Source organism: Capra hircus, chromosome 3 (genome assembly GCF_001704415.2).
Source record: "Capra hircus breed San Clemente chromosome 3, ASM170441v1, whole genome shotgun sequence".
Taxonomy (NCBI): domain Eukaryota; kingdom Metazoa; phylum Chordata; class Mammalia; order Artiodactyla; family Bovidae; genus Capra; species Capra hircus.
In genome coordinates, this window is record NC_030810.1 from 1,593,094 (window position 1) to 1,614,225 (window position 21,132).

A 21,132-nucleotide genomic window follows, 5' to 3' on the forward strand; every position below is an offset into this window, starting at 1 on the left:
CAGCCATTACAGACACTCCTTTTCTTCTCGAGCTGTGAGAATGTTGTCTCCCACGCTCCCTTCTTCCTCGTTTTCTCTACTCTGTTTCCACCTGACCTCTTCCTCCTTTCTCTGCTTTTCCTTCTTTCTTTAATTCCTTCCCCCTTCCCTCCCCAACCACTTCTCTTTCCCTCCACTTACCCCTCCTTCTCTTCTCCCACTTTCCCCAACCCAGCTCATTTTCCTCTACCCTTTGTTTTATTTTCTCATTTTATTTTTAGTCATTGATCCACCTGCAATGCAAGAGACCTGGGTTTAATCCCTGGGTTGGAAAGATTCCCTGGAGAAAGGAACGGTTACCCATTCCAGTATTCTGGCCTGGAGAATTCCATGGCGCCTATGGTCCATGAAGTCACAAAGAGTCAGACACGACTGAGCGACTTTAACTTTCACATGACTTTTCACAAGACAAAACTCGGGTTGTCTACTATTTCAATTAACATTTCTAAAGGAATTAAAAAAACACACTCTTTGTTTTCCTATACAAGTTGAGATTTATCATCATTATTTCATACCTAATGGTATGAAAGAAATCAGTAGTTCTTAGTAGAAAAACAGCAATTATGACTTTGGAATAAGTCATGAAAGCTAATGCAATATTGCCTGGAGTAGATTCTCTGAAAGTCTGAAAGAAAATTATTTTAAGACCCTACAGATTATCTTTATAGCTGTGTTAACCTACATATCAGACTATACTGAAGATAGCTGCACAATGCTGAAAGTGGTTTGCCAGCAAATTTGGAAACTCAGCAGTGGCCACAGGACTGGAAAAGGTCAGTTTTCACTCCAATCCCAAAGGAAATGCCAAAGAATGCTCAAACTACTGCACAATTGCACTCATCTCACACTCAAGTAAAGTAATGCTCAAAATTCTCCAAGCCAGGATCAGCAATACGTGAACCGTGAACTTCCTGATGTTCAAGCTGGTTTTAGAAAAGGCAGAGGGACCAGAGATCAAATTGCCAACATCCGCTGGATCATGGAATAAGCAAGAGAGTTCCAGAAAAACATCTATTTCTGCTTTATTGACTATGCCAAAGCCTTTGACTGTGTGGATCACAATAAACTGCAGAAAATTCTGAAAGAGATGTGCAAACCAGACCACCTGATCTGCCTCTTGAGAAACCTATATGCAGGTCAGGAAGCTGCAGTTAGAACTGGACATGGAACATAGACTGGTTCCAAATAGGAAAAGGAGTACGTCAAGGCTGTATATTGTCACCCTGCTTATTTAACTTCTACGTAGAGTACATCATGAGAAACGCTGGGCTGGAAGAAGCACAAGCTGGAATCAAGATTGGTGGGAGAAATATCAATAACCTCAGATATGCAGATGACACCACCCTTATGGCAGAAAGTAAAGAGGAACTAAAAAGCCTCTTGATGAAAGTGAAAGAGGAGAGTGAAAAAGTTGGCTTAAAGCTCAACATTCAGGAAACTAAGATCATGGCATCTGGTCCCATCACTTCATGGGAAATAGAAACAGTGGCAGACTTTATTTTTCTGGGCTCCAAAATCACTGCGGATGGTGATTGCAGCTATGAAATTAAAAGACACTTTCTCCTTTGAAGGAAAGTTATGACCAATCTAGATAGCATATTGAAAAGCAGAGACATTACTTTGCCATCAAAGGTCCATCTAGTCAAGGCTATGGTTTTTCCAGTGGTCATGTATGGATTTGAGTTGGACTGCGAAGGAGGCTGAGTGCCGAAGAATTGATGCTTTTGAACTGTGGTGTTGGAGAAGCCTTATGAGAGTCCCTTGGATTGCAAGGAGATCTATCCAGTCCATTATAAGGGAGATCAATCCTGGATGTTCATTGGAAGGACTGATGTTGAAGCTGAAACTCCAATGCTTTGGCAACCTCATGCGAAGAGCTGACTCATTTGAAAAGACCCTGATGCTGGGAAGGATTGGGGCAGGAGAAGGGAACGTCAGAGGATGAGATGGCTGGATGGCATCACCGACTCTGCGACATGAGTCTGAGTCAACTCTGGGAGTTGCTGATGGACAGGGAGGCCTGGCATGCTGTGATTCATGGGGTCGCAAAGAGTCGGACCGACTGAGAGACTGAACTGAACCGAACTGATGGGACCAGATGCCATGATCTTCAGTTTCTGAGTGTTGAGCTTTAAGCCAGCGTTTTCACTCTCCTCTTTTAATTTCATCAAGAAGCTCTTTAGTTCTTCTTCACTTTCTTCCATATAGGTGGTGTCATCTGCATATCTGAGAGTACTGATATTTCTCCCAGCAGGCTTGATTCCAGCTTCTGCTTCATCCAGCCCAACATTTCTCATGATGGACTCTGCATGTAAGTTAAATAAGCAGGGTGACTATATACAGCCTTGATGTACTCCTTTCCCGGTATGGAACCAGTCTGTTATTCCATGTCTGGTTCTAACTGTTGCTTCTTAACTTGCATACAGATTTCTCAAGAGGCAGGTCAGGTAATCTGGTATTCCCATCTCTTTAAGAATTTTCCACAGTTTGTTGTGATCCACACAGTCAAAGGCTTTAGCATAGTCAATAAAGCAGAAGTAGATGCTTTTCTGGAACTCTCTTGCTTTTTGATGATCCAACAAGTTGGGAATTAGATCTCTGGTTCCTCTGCCTTTTCTAAATCCAGCTTGAACATTTACAGGTTCACAGTTCATGTACAGTTGAAGCCTGGCTTGGAGAATCTTGAGCATTAATTTGCTAGCATGTGAGATGAGGGCAATTGTGTAGTAGTTTGAATGTTCTTCAGCGATACCTTTCTTTGGGGTTGGAATTAAAACTGACCCTTTCCAGTCCTGTAGCCACTGCTGAGTTTTCCAAATTTGCTGACATATTGAGTACAGCACTTTCACAGCATCATCTTTTAGGATTTGAAATAGCTCAACTGGAATTCCATCACCTCCAGTAGCTTTGTCCCTAATGATGTTTCCTAAGGCCCACTTGACTTTGCATTCCAGGATGTCTGGCTCTAGGTGAGTGATCACACCATCGTGATTATCTTGGTCATGAAGATCTTTTTTGTATAGTTCTTCTGTGTATTCTTGCCACCTCTTCTTAATAGCTTCTGCTTCTGTTAGGTCCATACCATTTCTGTCCTTCATTGAGCTCATCTTTGCATGAAATGGTCCCTTCAGTTCAGTTCGGTTCAGTTCAGTTCCATCACTCAGTCATGTCCGACTCTTTGCGACCCCATGAATCGCAGCATGCCAGGCCTCCCTGTCCATCACCATCTCCCAGAGTTCACTCAGACTCACGTCCATCGAGTCCGTGATGCCATCCAGCCATCTCATCCTCGGTCATCCCCTTCTCCTCCTGCCCCAAATCCCTCCCAGCATGAAAGTCTTTTCCAATGAGTCAACTCTTCGCATGAGGTGGCCAAAGTACTGGAGCTTCAGCTTTAGCATCATTCCTTCCAACGAAATCCCAGGGCTGATCTCCTTCAGAATGGACTGGTTGGATCTCCTTGTACCAAGGGACTCTCAAGAGCCTTCTCCAACACCACAGTTCAAAGGCATCAATTCTTCTGTGCTCAGCCTTCTTTACAGTCCAACTCTCACATCCATACATGACCACTGGAAAAACCATAGCCTTGACTAGACGGACCTTAGTCGGCAAAGTAATGTCTCTGCTTTAATGGTCCCTTAGTATCTCTAATTTTCTTGAAGAGATCTCTAGTCTTTTCCATTCTATTGTTACCCTCTATTTCTTTGCATTGATCACTGAGAAAGGCTTTCTTATCTCTCCTTGCTATTCTTTGGAACTCTACGTTCAAGTGGGTATATCTTTTTTTTTTTCTCCTTTGCCTTTAGCTTCTCTTCTCTTTACAGCTATTTGTAAGGCCTCCTCAGACAGCCATTTTGTCCTTTTGCATTTGTTTTTCTTGGGGATTATTTTGGTGGCTGCCTCTTCTACAATGTCATGAACCTCCGTTCTTCGGACACTCTATCAGATCTAATCCCTTGAATCTATTTGTCACTTCCACTGTATAATTGTAGGGAATTTGATTTAGGTGATACCCAAATGGTCTTGTGGTTTTCCCTACTTTCTTCGATTTAAGTCTGAATTTGGCAATGAGTTCATATACTGAGACACAGTCAACTGTTGGTATTCCTTTTTCTGGCTGTATAGAACTTCTCCATATTTGACTGCAAAGAATATAATCAATCTGATTTCAGTACTGACCATCTGGTGATGTCCATGTGTAGAGTCTTCTCTTGTGTTGTTGGAAGAGGGTGTTTGCTATGATCAGTGCATTCTTTGGAAAAATTCTACTAGCCTTTGCCCTGCTTCATTCTGTACTCCAAGGCCAAATTTGCCTGTTACTTTAGGTATCTCTTGACTTCCTACTTTTACATTCCAGTCCCCTTTAATGAAAAGGACATCTATTTTGGGTGTTAGTTCTAGAAGTTCTTATAGGTCTTCATAGGAGCTCTCAACTTCAGCCTTGTCAGCATTACTGGTTGGGGCATAGACTTGGATTACTGTGATATTGAATGGTTTGCCTTGGAAACTAACAGAGATCATTCTGTCATTTTTGAGATTGCATCCAAGTACTGAATTTAAGACTCTTTATTTGACTATGATGGCTACTCCATTTCTTCTAAGGGATTCTTGCCCACAGTAATAGATATAATGGTCATCTGAGTTTAATTCACCCATTCCAGTCCATTTTAGTTCACTGATTCCTAAAATGTTGATGTTCACTCTTGCCATCTTCTGTTTGACCACTTTTAATTTACCTTGATTAATGGACCTAACTTTCCAGGTTCCTATGCAATATTGAAGAAGGAAATGGCAACCCACTCCAGTATTCGTGCTTGGAGAATTCCACGGACCGAGGAGCCTGGTGGGCTACTGTCCATGAGGTCGCAAAGAGTAGGACATGACAGAGAGACTTCACCTCACTATGCAGTGTTGCCCTTTGCAGCATCAGACTTCACTTCCATCACCAGTCGCATCCACAACTGGGTGTTGTTTTTTGCTTTGGCTCCATCTTTTCATTCTTTCTGGGATTATTTCTCCACTGATCTCCAGTAGCATATTGGGCACCATCCTAGCTGGGGAGTTCATCTTTCAGTATGCTATCCTTTTGCCTTTCATACTGTTCATAGAGCTTTCAAGGTAAGAATACTGAAGTGCTTTGCCAGTCCCTTCCCCAGTGGACCACGTTTTGTCAGAACACTGCGATTGTGGTTTTCAGTCTGTCTGCCCTCTGAAGGAGAAGGATAAGAGGCTGATGGAAGCTTCCTGATGGGAGAGACTGACTAAGGGGTAAACTGGGTCTTGTCCTGATGGGCGGGGCCATGCTCAGTAAATCTTTATTCCAGTTTTCTGTTGATGGGTGGGGCTGTGTTCCCTCCTTGTTGTTTGACCTGAGGCCAAACTATGGTGGAGGTGATGAAGATAATGGCGAACTCCTTCCAAAGGTCCCATGCACGCACTGCCACACTCAGTGCCTCCGACCCTGCAGCAGGCCACCGCCAACCCACGCCTTCGCTGGCGACTCATGAACACTTACAGGCGAGCCTGGGTCACTCTCTTGCGGCGTCACTGCTCCTTTCTCCTGGGTCCTGGTGTGCAGAGGGTTTTGTTTGTGCCCTACAGGAGTCTGCTTTCCCAGTCCTGTGTAAGTTCTGGTGGCTCTAATGTGGGTTTCTCTTACCTTGGGCGTGGGGTATCTCTTCATGGCTGCTCCAGCAAAGCACAGCTGCTGCTCCTTACCTTGGACAAGGGGTATCTCCTTACCACCGCCGTTCCTGACCTTCAACGTGGGATAGCTCCTCTAGGCCCTCCTGCACCTGGTAAGAGAAACCCAAGTAAGATGGTAGGTGCCAAGAGGGCATCAGAGGGCAGACACACTGAAACCATACTCACAGAAAACTAATCAATCTAATCACACTAGGACCACAGCCTTGTCTAACTCAATGAAACTAAGCCATGCCTGTGGGGCAACCCAAGATGGGCGGGTCGTGGTGGAGAGGTCTGACAGAGCGTGGTCCACTGGAGAAGGGAATGGCAAGCCACTTCAGTATTCTTGCCTTGAGAACCCCATGAACAGTATGAAAAGGCAAAATGATAGGATACCAAAAGAGGAACTCTCCAGGTCATTAGGTGCCCAATATGCTACTGGAGATCAGTGGAGAAATAACTCCAGAAAGAATGAAGGGATGGAGCCAAAGCAAAAACAATACCCAGCTGTGGATGTGACTGGTGATAGAAGCAAGATCCGATGCTGTAAAGAGCAATATTGCATAGGAACCTGGAATGTCAGGTCCATAAATCAAGGCAAATTGGAACTGGTCAAACAAGAGATGGCAAGGGTGAACATCGATGTTCTAGGAATCAGCGAACTAAAATGGACTGGAATGGGTGAATTTAACTCAGATGACCATTATATCTACTACTGCAGGCAGGAATCCCTCAGAAGAAATGGAGTAGCCATCATGGTCAACAAAAGAGTCTGAAATGCAGTACTTGGATGCAATCTCAAAAACAACAGAATGATCTCTGTTCATCTCCAAGGCAAACCATTCAATATCACAGTTATCCAAGTCTATGCCCCAACCAGTAACACTGAAGAAGCTGAAGTTGAACGGTTTTGTGAAGACCTACAAGACCTTTTAGAACTAACACCCAAAGAAGATGTCTTTTTCATTCTAGGGGACTGGAATGCAAAAGTAGGAAGTCAAGAAACACCTGGAGTAACAGGCAAATTTGGCCTTGGGATGTGGAATGAAGCAGGGCAAAGACTAATAGAGTTTTGCCAAGAAAATGCACTGGTCATAGCAAACACCCTCTTCCAACAACCCAAGAGAAAACTCTACACATGGACATCACCAGATGGTCAATACCGAAATCAGATTGATTATATTCTTTGCACCAAATATGGAGAAGCTGTATACAGTCAACAAAAACAAGACCAGGAGCTGACTGTGGCTCAGATCATGAACTCCTTATTACCAAATTCAGACTTAAATTGAAGAAAGTAGGGAAAACCGTTAGACCATTCAGGTATGACCTAAATCAAATCCCTTATGACTATACAGTGGAAGTGAGAAATAGATTTAAGGGACTAGATCTGATAGATAGAGTGCCTGATGAACTATGGACGGAGATTCGTGACCTTGTACAGGAGACAGGGATCAAGACCATCCCCATGGAAAGGAGATGCAGAAAGCAAAATGGCTGTCTGGGGAGGCCTTACAAATAGGTGTGAAAAGAAGAGAGGCGAAAAGCAAAGGAGAAAAGGAAAGATATAAGCATCTGAATGCAGAGTTCCAAAGAATAGCAAGAAGAGATAAGAAATACTTCTTCAGCGATCAATGCAAAGAAATAGAGGAAAAGAACAGGATAGAAAAGACTAGAGATCTCTTCAAGAAAATTAGAGATACCAAGGGAACATTTCATGCAAAGATGGGCTCGATAAAGGACAGAAATGGTCTGGACCTAACAGAAGCAGAAGATATTAAGAAGAGGTGGCAAGAATACACGGAAGAACTGTACAAAAAAATCTTCACAACCCAGATAATCATGATGATGTGATCACTCATCTAGAGCCAAACATCTTGGAAAGTGAAGTCAAGAGGGCCTTAGAAAGCATCACTATGAACAAAGCTAGTGGAGGTGATAGAATTCCAGTTGAGCTGTTTCTAATTGTGAAAGATGATGCTGTGAAAGTGCTGCACTCAAGTGCCAGCAAATTTGAAAAACTCAGCAGTGGCCACAGGACTGGAAAAGGTCAGTTTTCATTCCAATCCCAAAGAAAGGCAATGCCAAAGAATGCTCAAACTACTGCACAATTGCACTCATCTCACATGCTAGTAAAGTAATGCTCTAAATTCTCCAAGCCAGGCTTCAGCAATACGTGAACCGTGAACTCCCTGATGTTCAAGCTGGTTTTAGAAAAGGCAGAGGAACAAGGATCAAATTGCCAAGGTCTGTTGTATCATGGAAAAAGCAAGAGAGTTCCAGGAAAACATCTATTTCTGCTTTATTGACAATGCCAAAGCCTTTGACTGTGTGGATCACAATAAACTGTGGAAAACTCTGAAAGAGATGGGAATACCAGAGCACCTCACCTGCCTCTTGAGAAATCTGTATGCAGGTCAGGAAGCAACAGTGAGAACTGGACATGGAACAACAGACTGGTTCCAAATAGGAAAAGGAGTATGTCAAGGCAGTATATTGTCGCCCTGCTTATTTAACTTATATGCAGAGTACATCATGAGAAACGCTGGACTGGAAGAAACACAAGCTGGAATCAAAATTGCCAGGAGAAATATCAAGAACCTCAAATATGCAGATGACACCACCCTTATGGCAGAAAGTGAAGAGGAGCTAAAAGCCTCTTGATGAAAGTGAAAGAGGAGAGCGAAAAAGTTGACTTAAAGCTCAACATTCAGAAAATGAAGATCATGGCATCCGGTCCCATCTCTTCATGGAAACAGATGGGGAAACAGTGGAAACAGTGTCAGACTTTATTTTATTGGGCTCCAAAATCACTGCAGATCGTGATTGCAGCCATGAAATTAAAAGACACTTACTCCTTGGAAGAAAATTTATGAGCAACCCAGATAGTATATTCAAAAGCAGAGACATTACTTTGCTGACTAAGGTCCATCTAGTCAAGGCTATGGTTTTTCCTGTGGTCATGTATGGATGTGAGAGTTGAACTGTGAAGAAGGCTGAGCGCTGAAGAATTAATGCTTTTGAACTCTGGTGTTGGAGAAGACTCTTGACGGTCACTTGGACTGCAAGATCCAGCCAGTGCATTCTGAAGGAGATCACCCCTGGGATTTCTTTGGAAGGAATGATGCTGAAGCTGAAACTCCAGTACTTTGGCCACCTCATGAGAAGAGTTGACTCATTGGATGCTGGGAGGGATTGGGGGCAGGAGGAGAAGGGGACGACTGAGGATGAGATGTCTGGATGGCATCACTGACTTGATGGACATGAGTCTGAGTGAACTCCGGGAGATGGTGATGGACAGGGAGGCCTGGTGTGCTGCAATTCATGGGGTCGCAAAGAGTCGGACATGACTGAGCGACTGAACTGAACTGAACTGATCTGAAGTAATGTGGGTTAATGGTGGCCTCCTCCATGAGGGCTCATGCCATACCCAGGTCTGCTGCACCCAGAGCCCCTGCCCCTGCAGCAGCCCCTGCCGACCCGCACCTCCACAGGAGACATTCAGACACAGTTCTGTCTCAGTCTCTATGGAGTCTCTGGGTCCTTGTGGGCACAAGGTTTCTTTGAGCCATCTGAGGGTCACTGGGGGGCATGGGGTTTGATTCTAAACGCTATTTTGCCCCTCACCATCTTGCTGGAGCTTCTCCTTTGCCCTTGGATGTGGGGTGTCTGTTTTTGGTGAGATCCAACATTGTGTTGACAGTTGTTCAGCAGTGAGTTGTAATTTTAGCACATCCTTCTTCTCCATCATCTTGAAAACCCCACCAGCTATACTGCAACTTAAAAACTGTTCATGTAGCAACATCAACTATAATGAAGCCTAAAAACTGTTTATGTGGCAAGATCACCTGAGATAATGGACGTAAATAAAACACCTTCAATAATGGCTGTTATAGAAGAGATGATTGATGGATATATATTCATTGTGGCCTGATAACTGATCATTTCAAAGAGAAATTAATTCTTTAAACTTTGTTCTTTGGTATTTCACCACAACCAAATGTGAATGACCCAGATTTAAACAGCAATAACAATTAAAATAATAATTTAAATACATGGCCAAAGTGTCCCCCTTGTGTGTTTGATGTCTGTAGAAATAGTTTTGGCTTGAATGACTCAGATTTGAGAAACAGTATCTCTCACAAAAGAGAGAGGTGGGGGCCTAATGCAAAATCTTTGTTCCTGTTGGGGCAGAAGCTCTCTTGGGCTCCTGTTCAGCCACCCCAAGGGCATGGATAACATTGCCTTGAACTCCAGTCATAGCATTCCCATTTCTCATCTAGGATAGGAAAAATGAAGTTTTCATGTTTGTATTTTATGTTTATATATTTATAGAAAAAAATCATCACATCATATCTCCTCATGGAACTCACCACAATCCAGGATAAATATTTTTACCTAAATGCCACTGTCATTTTGTCCACTCCCAAGTCTTGTTCTCTGAAGGTAATCATCATCACGGCTCTGTAAGTCAAGGCTGTTCATTCTTTTTCTTTAATTTATTTATTTTTAATTGGAGAATAATTGCTTTACAGCTATCTATTCTGGATTCAGCTTTTACATAATGAACAAATTGATTGAAAATAGAATGCACCATGTCAACGAATGTCCAAAGGACTTGAAAAAAAAAAGAAGGAGGATGGGAAGGGGGAGAGGGAGGAGGAGGAGGAGGAGGAGGAAGAGGAGGAGGAGGAGGAAAAGAACCTGAAAAAATCAAGATTTCTTGTATTGACATCTCAATTGAAACTGCAGTACTGTCCAATATCTCATAGAAAAATAACTAAATTCGACTACCTAAAAATACTTTGAAAACTTATAAGAACTCATTGGCAGTAGGAAACACAAATGAAAATAAAAGGCATAGATTTAACACACTATCAACATAAGGAAGGATGAGGGAAATGGACTCCTACTACTGGTTGTGTTTCATTCAGGTCAGTTCAGTCAGTCTCTCAATCGTGTCCGGCTCTGCAACCCCATGGACTGCAGCACCCCAGGCTTCTCTGTCCATCACTAATTCCTGAAGCTTGCTCAAACTCATGTCGTTTTAAATCCACTTTGAACGCCTGGAAGTTCTCAGTTGATGGGAAAAAAAGCGTCTTATGCGTCTTTTGATTCCGGAATCCACATCTAGATATACACATTAGGGGGTGGGGGTGGGGGGGGGCGGTTGGGGAGATCCATTACATAACATACTTTATTGAAAAAACAAAGAAAAAGTGAGTAAATTCGTGTCTTTCTAAAGATGTGTTTGCAAGCAGTTAGGCTATGATTTCATGTTTAAAGCAATTTAAATAACTGAACTAGAAAATGGAAGGCTTGGGAAAGGTGATCAAGATCTATACAGAGTACACGTTGACATAAAGTTGGAGAGAGGGCATACTCCTAAGATAGGGGTGTGAGGTATATATTGCTGACCTTGCCAGGTGGAAGCAAGCTCCCTTACTACCCTCCTGTGTCGGCCCCCAGGACCACCACAACTAACTAACAAGTCTCTAGGAAAGCATGCTTCCTTGCCTCTGCCTGGCTTCTGGAGCCTCCTTGGCCTCCTTCCCCTGCTGCATCGCTCCAGCCTCTGTCCCGTCTTTACACGCCCACCACCCTGCGTCTTCTCTCTGTGTCATTTCCTCTTCTTGGAAGGACACCAGCCTTTGGATGTGGGGCCCACCTAACCCAGCATGGGGCTTCCCAGGTGGCGCAGCGGTAAAGAATCTGCCTTCATTGTAGGAGACGTGGATTTGATCCCTGGGTCAGGAAGGTCCAGGGGGAAATGGCAACCCACTCCACTATTCTTGCTTGGGAAATCCAATGGACAGAGGAGCAGAGGGGGCTACAGTTCATGGGGTCATAAAAGACTCGGACACGACTGAGCAACTAAACAACAATGAGCAGACCTCCTTCTAAGTGATTCATTTGGAAAACACCTTACTTCAGTGATATCCTGAGTTTCAAGAGAATGTATATTCTGCAGTTGTGACTACAGTGTTCTATCTATGCCCAGTAGGTCCGTTTAGCTAATATTTTGAACCAATCCTAACATATGACTACAATTTTTCTGTTTCCTTTCTTACTGAATGAGATGAATATCAACCATGATGGATGTTTTTCATTTCTTCTTAAGTCTGCCAGTTTCTACTATGTATATTTTTAATCATATTAGTCATATAAAGCTTAAACTTTTCAGATATGCACTTGGATTGAACATTTTCATTAATAAATACCCCTTTATAAGCATTTTTTCTCCTGAAATCCTTTTGGCTAATGATTATTGAGATATAGCTGCCTTGTTCTTTTTTAAAGAATATTTATGATACTACTTTTTCTGCTTATTACTTTCACACTTTCTATATTTTAATGTTACACATATATCACCTTTATACTTTGGTTTGGGATTTCTCTCCAGGATTTAAATGTTTTGTTTTAACAGACACATTTACTCAATCTGCACTGTAGGAAGGGTCACAATGTGACAGAGAGGGCTGTGTCATTTCCACAGGCACGGAGTCCTGCACATCACCCTTCGTCACACCAACATACCAGGATGAAGCAGAGGAAGAAGGCAGGCTGTGGGCCAGGAAGACACACCTGCAGTCCTGGGGAGGCCTTTCCAAAGAGGGCCACTGGGTCACTCTAAGTTAACTTGCTCCCCATTGGATGAACCCCAGTACTCCTGGAGGGAGATTGGGCTTCCTGACTCCTCTGTTTGGGCTGAGATGTATCAGAGGAAGTTTGGCCACAGGACTGCATCTTTCTGGGACCCAGGGAGTTGGGAGTCCCAGTGCAATCAGAGGCCAAATAACAGCTAATTGGCCATTTGAGGCCAAGAGTCCCAGCTGCACCACATGGAGAGCATCTTCCCAGGAGAATGACCTGGGATAGGTCATAGACGTAGATGCCATGAATACTAGCCAGCTCAGGGGACAGGACAAAGAGGAACAGGTGAGTTGAGTCCACCCCACTTCCTGCTTGTACCAAGACTAAAGACCTAGGCGTTTCCTGCATCAACTTGGAGTACCTGGCCTGCCTCTCACTGTGACCCCAGGTGCCTTCCTCAGAAACCCTCCAATCACCCTTCATTGCACAGAAAGCTAGGCCTGAACAGGGTGGAGAGTCCTCTGTACCAACTCATTATCATCAGCACAGACCTGGGTCAGGAGCCCTGTCAACCCTGGGAGCAAAAGGTCCTTGGTGAGTCATGCCCCTTCTGGCATCACAGGAGCAGTTCAGTCATCACTTAGCAGGGTGTGGATCAGCATCACTGAGAGATAAGTCCTGGGAGCCTGAAGCCTGATCAACACTCTCCCCTCACCCACCCACCTACTACTATGAGCCAGGGTCAGTTATGGCAGAGGTCTGAAATTTAAAGAAAGTAGAAATGAAAAGGGGTCTCATATAAATGCGGGCTTTAATCTAATGCCTGAGATTCTATATTTCTGACACTCTCCAGGTGATGCTGGTGCTGTAGGAGTAACAAGTTTACCTGGAGGACTCAAGCGTAGTTAATACAAATGGAGGCTTACAGATATCCGTAGACATTTTGCTTTATCTGGGAAGGTACCTCTCAGGCTCAGCTCACAAGTAGGTCTACTGAAGCAGCAACCATAGGCCCATTGAGTCATTTCAATAAGCCAAGGCAATGTGTGAGTTTGTTTTTTCAGAAACCAAGCTTGGTTTCTGAGGTAGACATGTCAATCCCTACTCATGGGCTTCCTCAGACATCCTAGGGGTCACTGTTGTGATGATCAAAGGCCCCTGAGGTGGACAAACTGTTCTGGAAACAGAACAGAAACCCCAGGGGACATAGAAACAAGACGGCCAGCCTGGGGTTGTGGGGAGAAGATGGTCACTGTGGTCACAGTGAATCTGTTGTGTGCATGGCCAGGGAGGGAACAGAATGGACAGCAAAAGCTTGGCCATGATGAATGTGACTGTTTGCACAGGACAGAGGTGGGAGGCAAGGCTGGGTGGCCATGGAGTGTAAGGCAGACCACCAACTCTGCTCTTAGCACCAGCTTCAAACACATATTATACTGAACCCTGCCTGAGCATCCAGGTCAGACCATCCCCTCTGCCATCATGTGAGATCTGGAGTCAAGTCTGCCAGAAGAGGAAAACTGGACAAACTACACGGTCATCTACCTTCTGTTTTGTTGAAAAGAATGAACTCTCTCAGACCACCTTCTAAGAAAACTTAGGGTTGAGGGAACTTCAGGGTCATCAACCCTCTATAGGCACCACTGACCACCCATCCTCTGCCCACACACCCCCAGCCCCAGGCCAGCACTGTGGTGCTGCAGATATGACCTCTGGAAAACATGAAAGAGCTCTAAAATCGACGTCCACCCTCTTACTAATCCTTTCTGTCTTCCTAGGAGGCACTGTGGCTCAGATCCACCTTGCTTCACCACTCCTTCTCATTTAGGACGGATCTTCCCCCAACCATTCCTCTGACCATCACAGAGCTGGTTCCCATGTCCCACGTGAGTGTAGTGCTCAGCTCTGCTCAGGACAGAGCAGGGAGTGCTAGGCTGAGACAGGCACAGGAAGAGGTGCCTTATGGGAGATGCAAAGGGCGCAGATGTGGCTGTGTCGAAAGTGGCAATGTCAGTCGCTGAGTCGTGCCCGACTCTTTGTGACCCCAGAGACTGTAGCCCGCCAGGCTCCTCTGTCCATGGAATTCTTCAGGCAAGAATGCTGGAGTGGGGAGCCATGCCCTTCTCCGGGGGATCTTCCCAACCCAGGGATTTTACTCAGGTCTCCTACACTGAAGGCAGATTCCTTACCATCTGAGCCACCAATGTTAATGGTCCCCATTGTTCAAAGTAATCAAGCCCTCGTGGTGTGCCAAGGAGCCAGATGCATGGAGTAAGGACAGAGAGATGACATACCCATGTGCTGAATGTGTTACAGCGTCTGTCTTGCTGTGTCTCTGGCCATAGAGCTGGGCTCTCCGCTCTCCATAGATGGTCCAGTACCTGGACATTGAAAGAAAGAACCTTTAAAATATCAAGGATGCAGAGATCTCTAATTATGGTTTCTATCAAGGTCCCAGCTCAGTGCCAAAGATGCCAAGTTAGATCTCAGGGCCTGCAGGAGAGACAGGCAAAGCACCACACTAGCCTGGTGAGGGCAGGGCCCTGATATGCTTGTAGAGTAGCCTGGAGATACAACTATCATTGAGTAATATCCTGATGACACAAAGTGTTTAACACTTTCTGAAATTAAAGAATGAGTTAAAAAAAGGAAAGTGAAGTCACTCAGTCATGTCTGACTCTTTTCAACCCCATGGACTATAGCCTACCAGCCTCCTTCATCCATAGGATTTTTCAGGCAAGAGTACTGGAGTCGGTTGCCATTTCCTTCAGGGGCAAAAATGCAGGATAAGATACCAGAGAAGGTTCAGAAAAGGCACAGCTCAGGATCAAATCCATGGGAAGGGAGAACATGTCCTTTAAAGCAAGGACAAGGAGATGGAAGCCGTTCTTGCAGAGTAGACTCTCAGCTTGACATGAGCCCTGGAACCATCTCAGAGCAAACGCTCAGACTCTCCCACAGAGTCCAGCTTACTTTGTTGCTGTTTAGTGGCTTGGTTGTGTCCGACTCTTTGTGACCCCATGACTGTAAATCTCCAGGCTCCTCTGTCCATGAGTATTCCCAGCCAAGAATACTGGCGTGGGTTGCCATTTCTTCTCCAGGGGATCTTCCCAACCCAGGGATTCAACCCGAGTCTCCTGCATTGCAGGCAGAGTCTTTACCTCTCAGCCACCAAGGAAGCCCTCCGAGCACACTTAGATATTAGTAAATCAGAGGAAATGTTTGCCATTTCAGGTCAGTCTGAGCTCATCAGGAGATGAACAGGGCAGCTGGTGGTCTGTTGGTCAGTGGGCTGTAAGGCCTTGAAGGGTTTCTGTTTTCCAAGAAATTGTTCCCTTTTGACTGCGACCTGCTCCCCCTCACTGCATCTCACCTGCTCTCTGCTGTCTGCTGCTTGTTGCTCAGCTGAGAGCCATGTCACTCCAAGGCGATGGAAACCTCTCGGTGATGTCTTTGCAGGAATTTGTGCTGGATGGATTTGAGGGCGGTCTGCAGACCCAGGCCCTGCTCTTTGCTCTGTTCCTGGCCCTGTACGTGGTGGCCGTCCTGGGGAACCTCGCCATGATGGTGGTCATCACCCTGGATGCCCGTCTGCACTCCCCGATGTGCTTCTTCCTCAAGAACCTCTCCTTTGTGGACCTGTGTTACTCATCTGTCATCACCCCCAAGGCCCTGGCCACCTTCCTGTCCTCCTCCAAGGTCATCACCTTTGAGGGATGTATCATTCAATTTTTCTTTTTTGCCCTACTGGGCACCACAGAGGCATTTCTCCTGGCTATGATGGCCTATGACCATTTCGTGGCCATCTGCAGCCCCCTGCACTATCCCATCACCATGTGCCCCTCGGTCTGTGCCTGCCTGGTGCTGGGCTCCTACTGTGGAGGCTGCCTCAACTCCATCCTGGAGACCAGCTTCACATTCAGGCTCCCATTCTGCAGCTCCAACCATATCGACCACTTCCTCTGTGATGTCCCTCCATTGCTCAAGCTTGCCTGTGCCAACACTACGACCAATGAGCTGGTCATGTTTGGCCTCTGTGGCCTCATCATCGTGGGCACCACACTTGTGGTCCTCATCTCCTATAGCTACATCACAGTGACCATCCTGAGGATGCGCTCAGGAGGAGGGAGACACAAGCTCTTCTCCACCTGTGGCTCCCACATGACAGCCGTGTCCCTCTTTTACAGGACTGTTTTTGTCATGTATGCCCAGCCAGGAGCTGTGGCGTCCATGGAGCAGGGCAAGGTGGTCTCTGTCTTCTACACCCTGGTCATCCCGATGCTCAACCCCCTCATCTACAGCCTGAGAAACAAGGACGTGAAGGATGCCCTGTGGAGACTGGGGCAGAGACACACAGCCACGTGACGGAGGGTGGCCAGAGAGACAGTGTCCTGAGAACAGGACAAGATGGCTTCATGGACGGGACTGGGTTTGGTTTGAGAAATTCATCCCCTATTTATCTAATTCACCCTTTCATCCAGTGTAGCATTCTACTCTTTATGAAGCACATGATGCTCCACAAACTGCAAGTGTGAGAAATAAAGACAGATAAGGCGTCTTCATTCCCACTAGAGAACTAATGACCCATGTTACCCAAGACCTTAATTTTGAAATCTGTATAACAGTGGGTGGAGTGATTAGCAGAGAGTCTTTGAAACATCATGCATGTCCCAAATTCAACTTCCTTTGGTGAAGGTATAAAATGACACAAACTCTGATGCCTCTCTTTCCCCTTCATTTCTAATCTAGGTAAATATGTGCTCAGCAGTCTTCTTGGACCACGTAGAAGAGGGGCCCGAAGACACTTGGCCTTGCCCGTTCTTGGTGATGACCTGGGTCACCAGAGCCAGTCAAGAGTTAGGAAGACCAGGCTTCCCCTCAACCCTGCATGTGGCTGCTCTCCCTCCTCTGCCTCTGTTCACTGATGCTGCCACCCAACAAGGCAGCAGGGAGCACCTTCAGAAGCTCCTAGTGCTCCCTGTCCTGGGTTCTCCCCTCAGACAGAGGCTGGGAGCCCTAGGGAGTCAGCATGGATACCCAAACTCCAACTGACACTTTCTGCCACCCAGCTTGGCAGGTGACACTTTCCCATTTGTGATCGTTCATCAACACAGACATCTCTGGATAAGGACAAAGGTCCTGGTAGCTGCAGCAGGGAGCAGGGGAGGAAAGGGAAGGTGCACTTTCCTGTAGAGAGCATAGCTCCTTGCTCTCTGTCTCCCACACTCCCTGGGAGCCTGGCCCCTTAACCTTGAGCCACATGTTCAGAGCTTCATCATCATGCTCCATGGAACTCAGCACACGGTCTGTACTCAGATCCCAGTGGCCTCCTTAAGGTGTCTTCTTTTGGAAGGGTCATCCGCTCCCATGGCCACTACCAGGAGGCTCTCCTCTGGACACAAGGGTGGTCTGTCCCTAGTAGGGTCAGTGGGGATGGGCCCTGCCTCTCTGGTCACAGCTCTCCATCTTCTCTTTTTGCTCAGGAGGACCGTGGGGAGGGGCTCACACCCCGTCATCAGGCTGCCGCTCACCGTTGCTCAGTTGGGACCTACTCAGAGGCCTCTACCCGATTCTTGTCCCCATTGTCTCATATTTGGGCTCCAAACTTAATTCTAAGTCTTCCATAGATTACTGTATTCTCTTGATATAATGCTGCAATTCTTTGAAAAGTTCCCCCAGTTTTCAGTGGCAAAATGACATGGTTTATGATTGTTTCATGCTGTATTATTCTATCTCCTAGCTTACTTTCTTCCTCTTTCGTCTCCTCTCTCCTCCTCCTTTCCTCCCTCTTTCTTTCTTTCTTCCTTCTTTCTTTTTCTCTCCTTTCTTTCTAATCTCTCTCTTTCCCTCGCCTATCTCTCTCTTTCATTTTATTGTTTTCCATTCCATGAAATTTCAGAAGAATTATCTTGGGTCTTCTTACCATCTTGATTTAAATTTCTAAAGGAGATAGAAAAGTGCAATCTTTTTACACAAGTGTATATTTCTCATCATACGTGCAGGTTAATGGTGCCAACAGTATAATGTCAGTGGTTCTTAGTAGAGCAACATTAATTTTCACTTTCAAATAAATCAGGAAAGCACGTTAAATATTAGATGAAATAGAAATTGCCCTATACTGTGGAAGGAAATTATTTTTAAAACCCTGTAAGTTGGGTTTACTTATGCGAACCTATGTTTCATACTGCAGTGAAGGGAATTATACAATGTTAGAAGTAGTTTCTTTTTTGGTTCATCCTATATAATGCTTTGCAAGCTGCTGACACATACTTGGTTCTTTGTTCACATCTAATGCTGGTGTATAAGTTGAGCTCAGTGTTAAGTAGACATTGAACTCCAAAATATACATGTTACAGCTCTAGTTTGCTTATTGTGTTTCAGTGGAAAATAAACACATCACATTTCAACACAAAACACGTTGTAGTTTTGATGCTGATCCTATAGTAAAGTTTAGAAGTTTCTACCTATTAATGTAAAAATCAATTGTTGTAACTAATTTTGAGTGTAGTTCAGTAGTGTTAGCATACTCACCTCACTGTGTATCAGATCTCCAGAACTTCATCATCTTGCAAACCTGGAACTCCATCCCCCTAAATAATAGCTCCCTGTTTCCCCCTTACCTTCACCACTGGCAGTCACCATTCTACCTTCTGTCTCCACACATGTGACTTCTTTAGATGGCCCAGATAAGTAAAGCATACAGTATTTGTCTTTTTGTGTCTGGTCGTTTCATTTAACATAGAATCCTCAAGGTTTACCCATGTTGCAGCATGTGACAGCATTTCTATCATTTTCAGGGCTGAATAGTAATCCATCACATGTGTATACAACTTTTTGCTTATCCCTTCATCCACCTAGGAACACGTGGGTTGCCTCCACATTTTGGTTATGTTGAAAAACATGCTATGGAAATGGGCATGCAAATATCTCAGAGAGACTGCCTTTTTCTTTTCTTTCTTTCTTTATTTATTTTTAAATTTTAAAATCTTTAATTCTTACATGCGTTCCCAAACATGAACCCCCTCCCACTTCCCTCCCCATAACATCTCTCTGGGTCATCCCCATGCACCAGCCCCAAGCATGCTGTATCCTGCGTCAGACATAGACTGGTGATTCAATTCTTACATGATAGTATACATGTTAGAATGCCATTCTCCCAAATCATCCCACCCTCTCCCTCTCCCTCTGAGTCCAAAAGTCCGTTATACACATCTGTGTCTTTTTTGCTGTCTTGCATACAGGGTCGTCATTGCCATCTTTCTAAATTCCATATATATGTGTTAGTATACTGTATTGGTGTTTTTCTTTCTGGCTTACTTCACTCTGTATAATCGGCTCCAGTTTCACCCATCTTATCAGAACTGATTCAAATGAATTCTTTTTAATGGCTGAGTAATACTCCATTGTGTATATGTACCACAGCTTTCTTATCCATTCATCTGCTGATGGACATCTAGGTTGTTTCCATGTCCTGGCTATTATAAACAGTGCTGCGATGAACATTGGGGTACATGTGTCTCTTTCAATTCTGGTTTCCTCAGTGTGTATGCCCAGCAGTGGGATTGCTGGGTCATAAGGTAGTTCTATTTGCAATTTTTAAAGGAATCTCCACACTGTTCTCCATAGTGGCTGTACTAGTTTGCATTCCCACCAACAGTGTAGGAGGGTTCCCTTTTCTCCACACCCTCTCCAGCATTTATTGCTTGCAGATTGTTGGATCGCAGCCACTCTGACTGGTGTGAAGTGGTACCTCATTGTGGTTTTGATTTGCATTTCTCTAATAATGAGTGATGTTGAGCATCTTTTCATGTGTTTGTTAGCCATCCGCATGTCTTCTTTGGAGAAATGTCTATTTAGTTCTTTGGCCCATTTTTTGATTGGGTCGTTTATTTTTCTGGAATTGAGCTGCATAAGTTGCTTGTATATTTTTGAGATTAGTTGTTTGTCAGTTGTTTCATTTGCTATTATTTTCTCCCATTCAGAAGGCTGTCTTTTCACCTTGCTTATATTTTCCTTTGTTTTGCAGAAGCTTTTAATTTTAATTAGATCCCATTTGTTTATTTTTGCTTTTATTTCCAGTATTCTGGGAGGTGGATCATAGAGGATCCTGCTGTGATTTATGTCTGAGAATGTTTTGCCTATGATTTCCTGTAGGAGTTTTATAGTTTCTGGTCTTACATTTAGATCTTTAATCCATTTTGAGTTTATTTTTGTGTGTGGTGTTAGAAAGTGATCTAGTTTCATTCTTTCACAAGTGGTTAACCAGTTTTCCCAGCACCACTTGTTAAAGAGATTGTCTTTACTCCATTGTATATTCTTGCCTCCTTTGTCAAAGATAAGGTGTCCATATGTGTGTAGATTTATCTCTGGGCTTTCTATTTTGTTCCATTGATCTATATGTCTGTCTTTGTGCCAGTACCATACTGTCTTGATGACTGTGGCTTTGTAGTAGAGCCTGAAGTCAGGCAAGTTGATTCCTCCAGTTCCATTCTTCTTTCTCAAGATTGCTTTGGCAATTCGAGGTTTTTTGTATTTCCATACAAATCTTGAAATTATTTGTTCTAGTTCTGTGAAAAATATGGCTGGTAGCTTGATAGGGATTGCATTGAATTTATAAGTTGCTTTGGGTAGTATACTCATTTTCACTATATTGATTCTTCCGATCCATGAACATGGTATATTTCCCCATCTATTAGTGTCCTCTGATTTCTTTCATCAGTGTTTTATAGTTTTCTATCTATAGGTCTTTAGTTTCTTTAGGTAGATATATTCCTAAGTATTTTATTCTTTTCGTTGCAATGGTGAATGGAATTG

At 44.4% G+C, this 21,132-nt stretch overlaps 1 protein-coding gene across 1 annotated transcript; it reads left to right on the forward strand.

Annotated features, from left to right (window-relative positions):
* On the forward strand, positions 15,733-16,703 carry LOC108635636 (olfactory receptor 12-like). The gene has a single exon (XM_018046552.1). It carries the CDS (start codon positions 15,733-15,735, stop codon positions 16,681-16,683), a length of 951 nt encoding a protein of 316 aa, XP_017902041.1. The 3' UTR covers positions 16,684-16,703.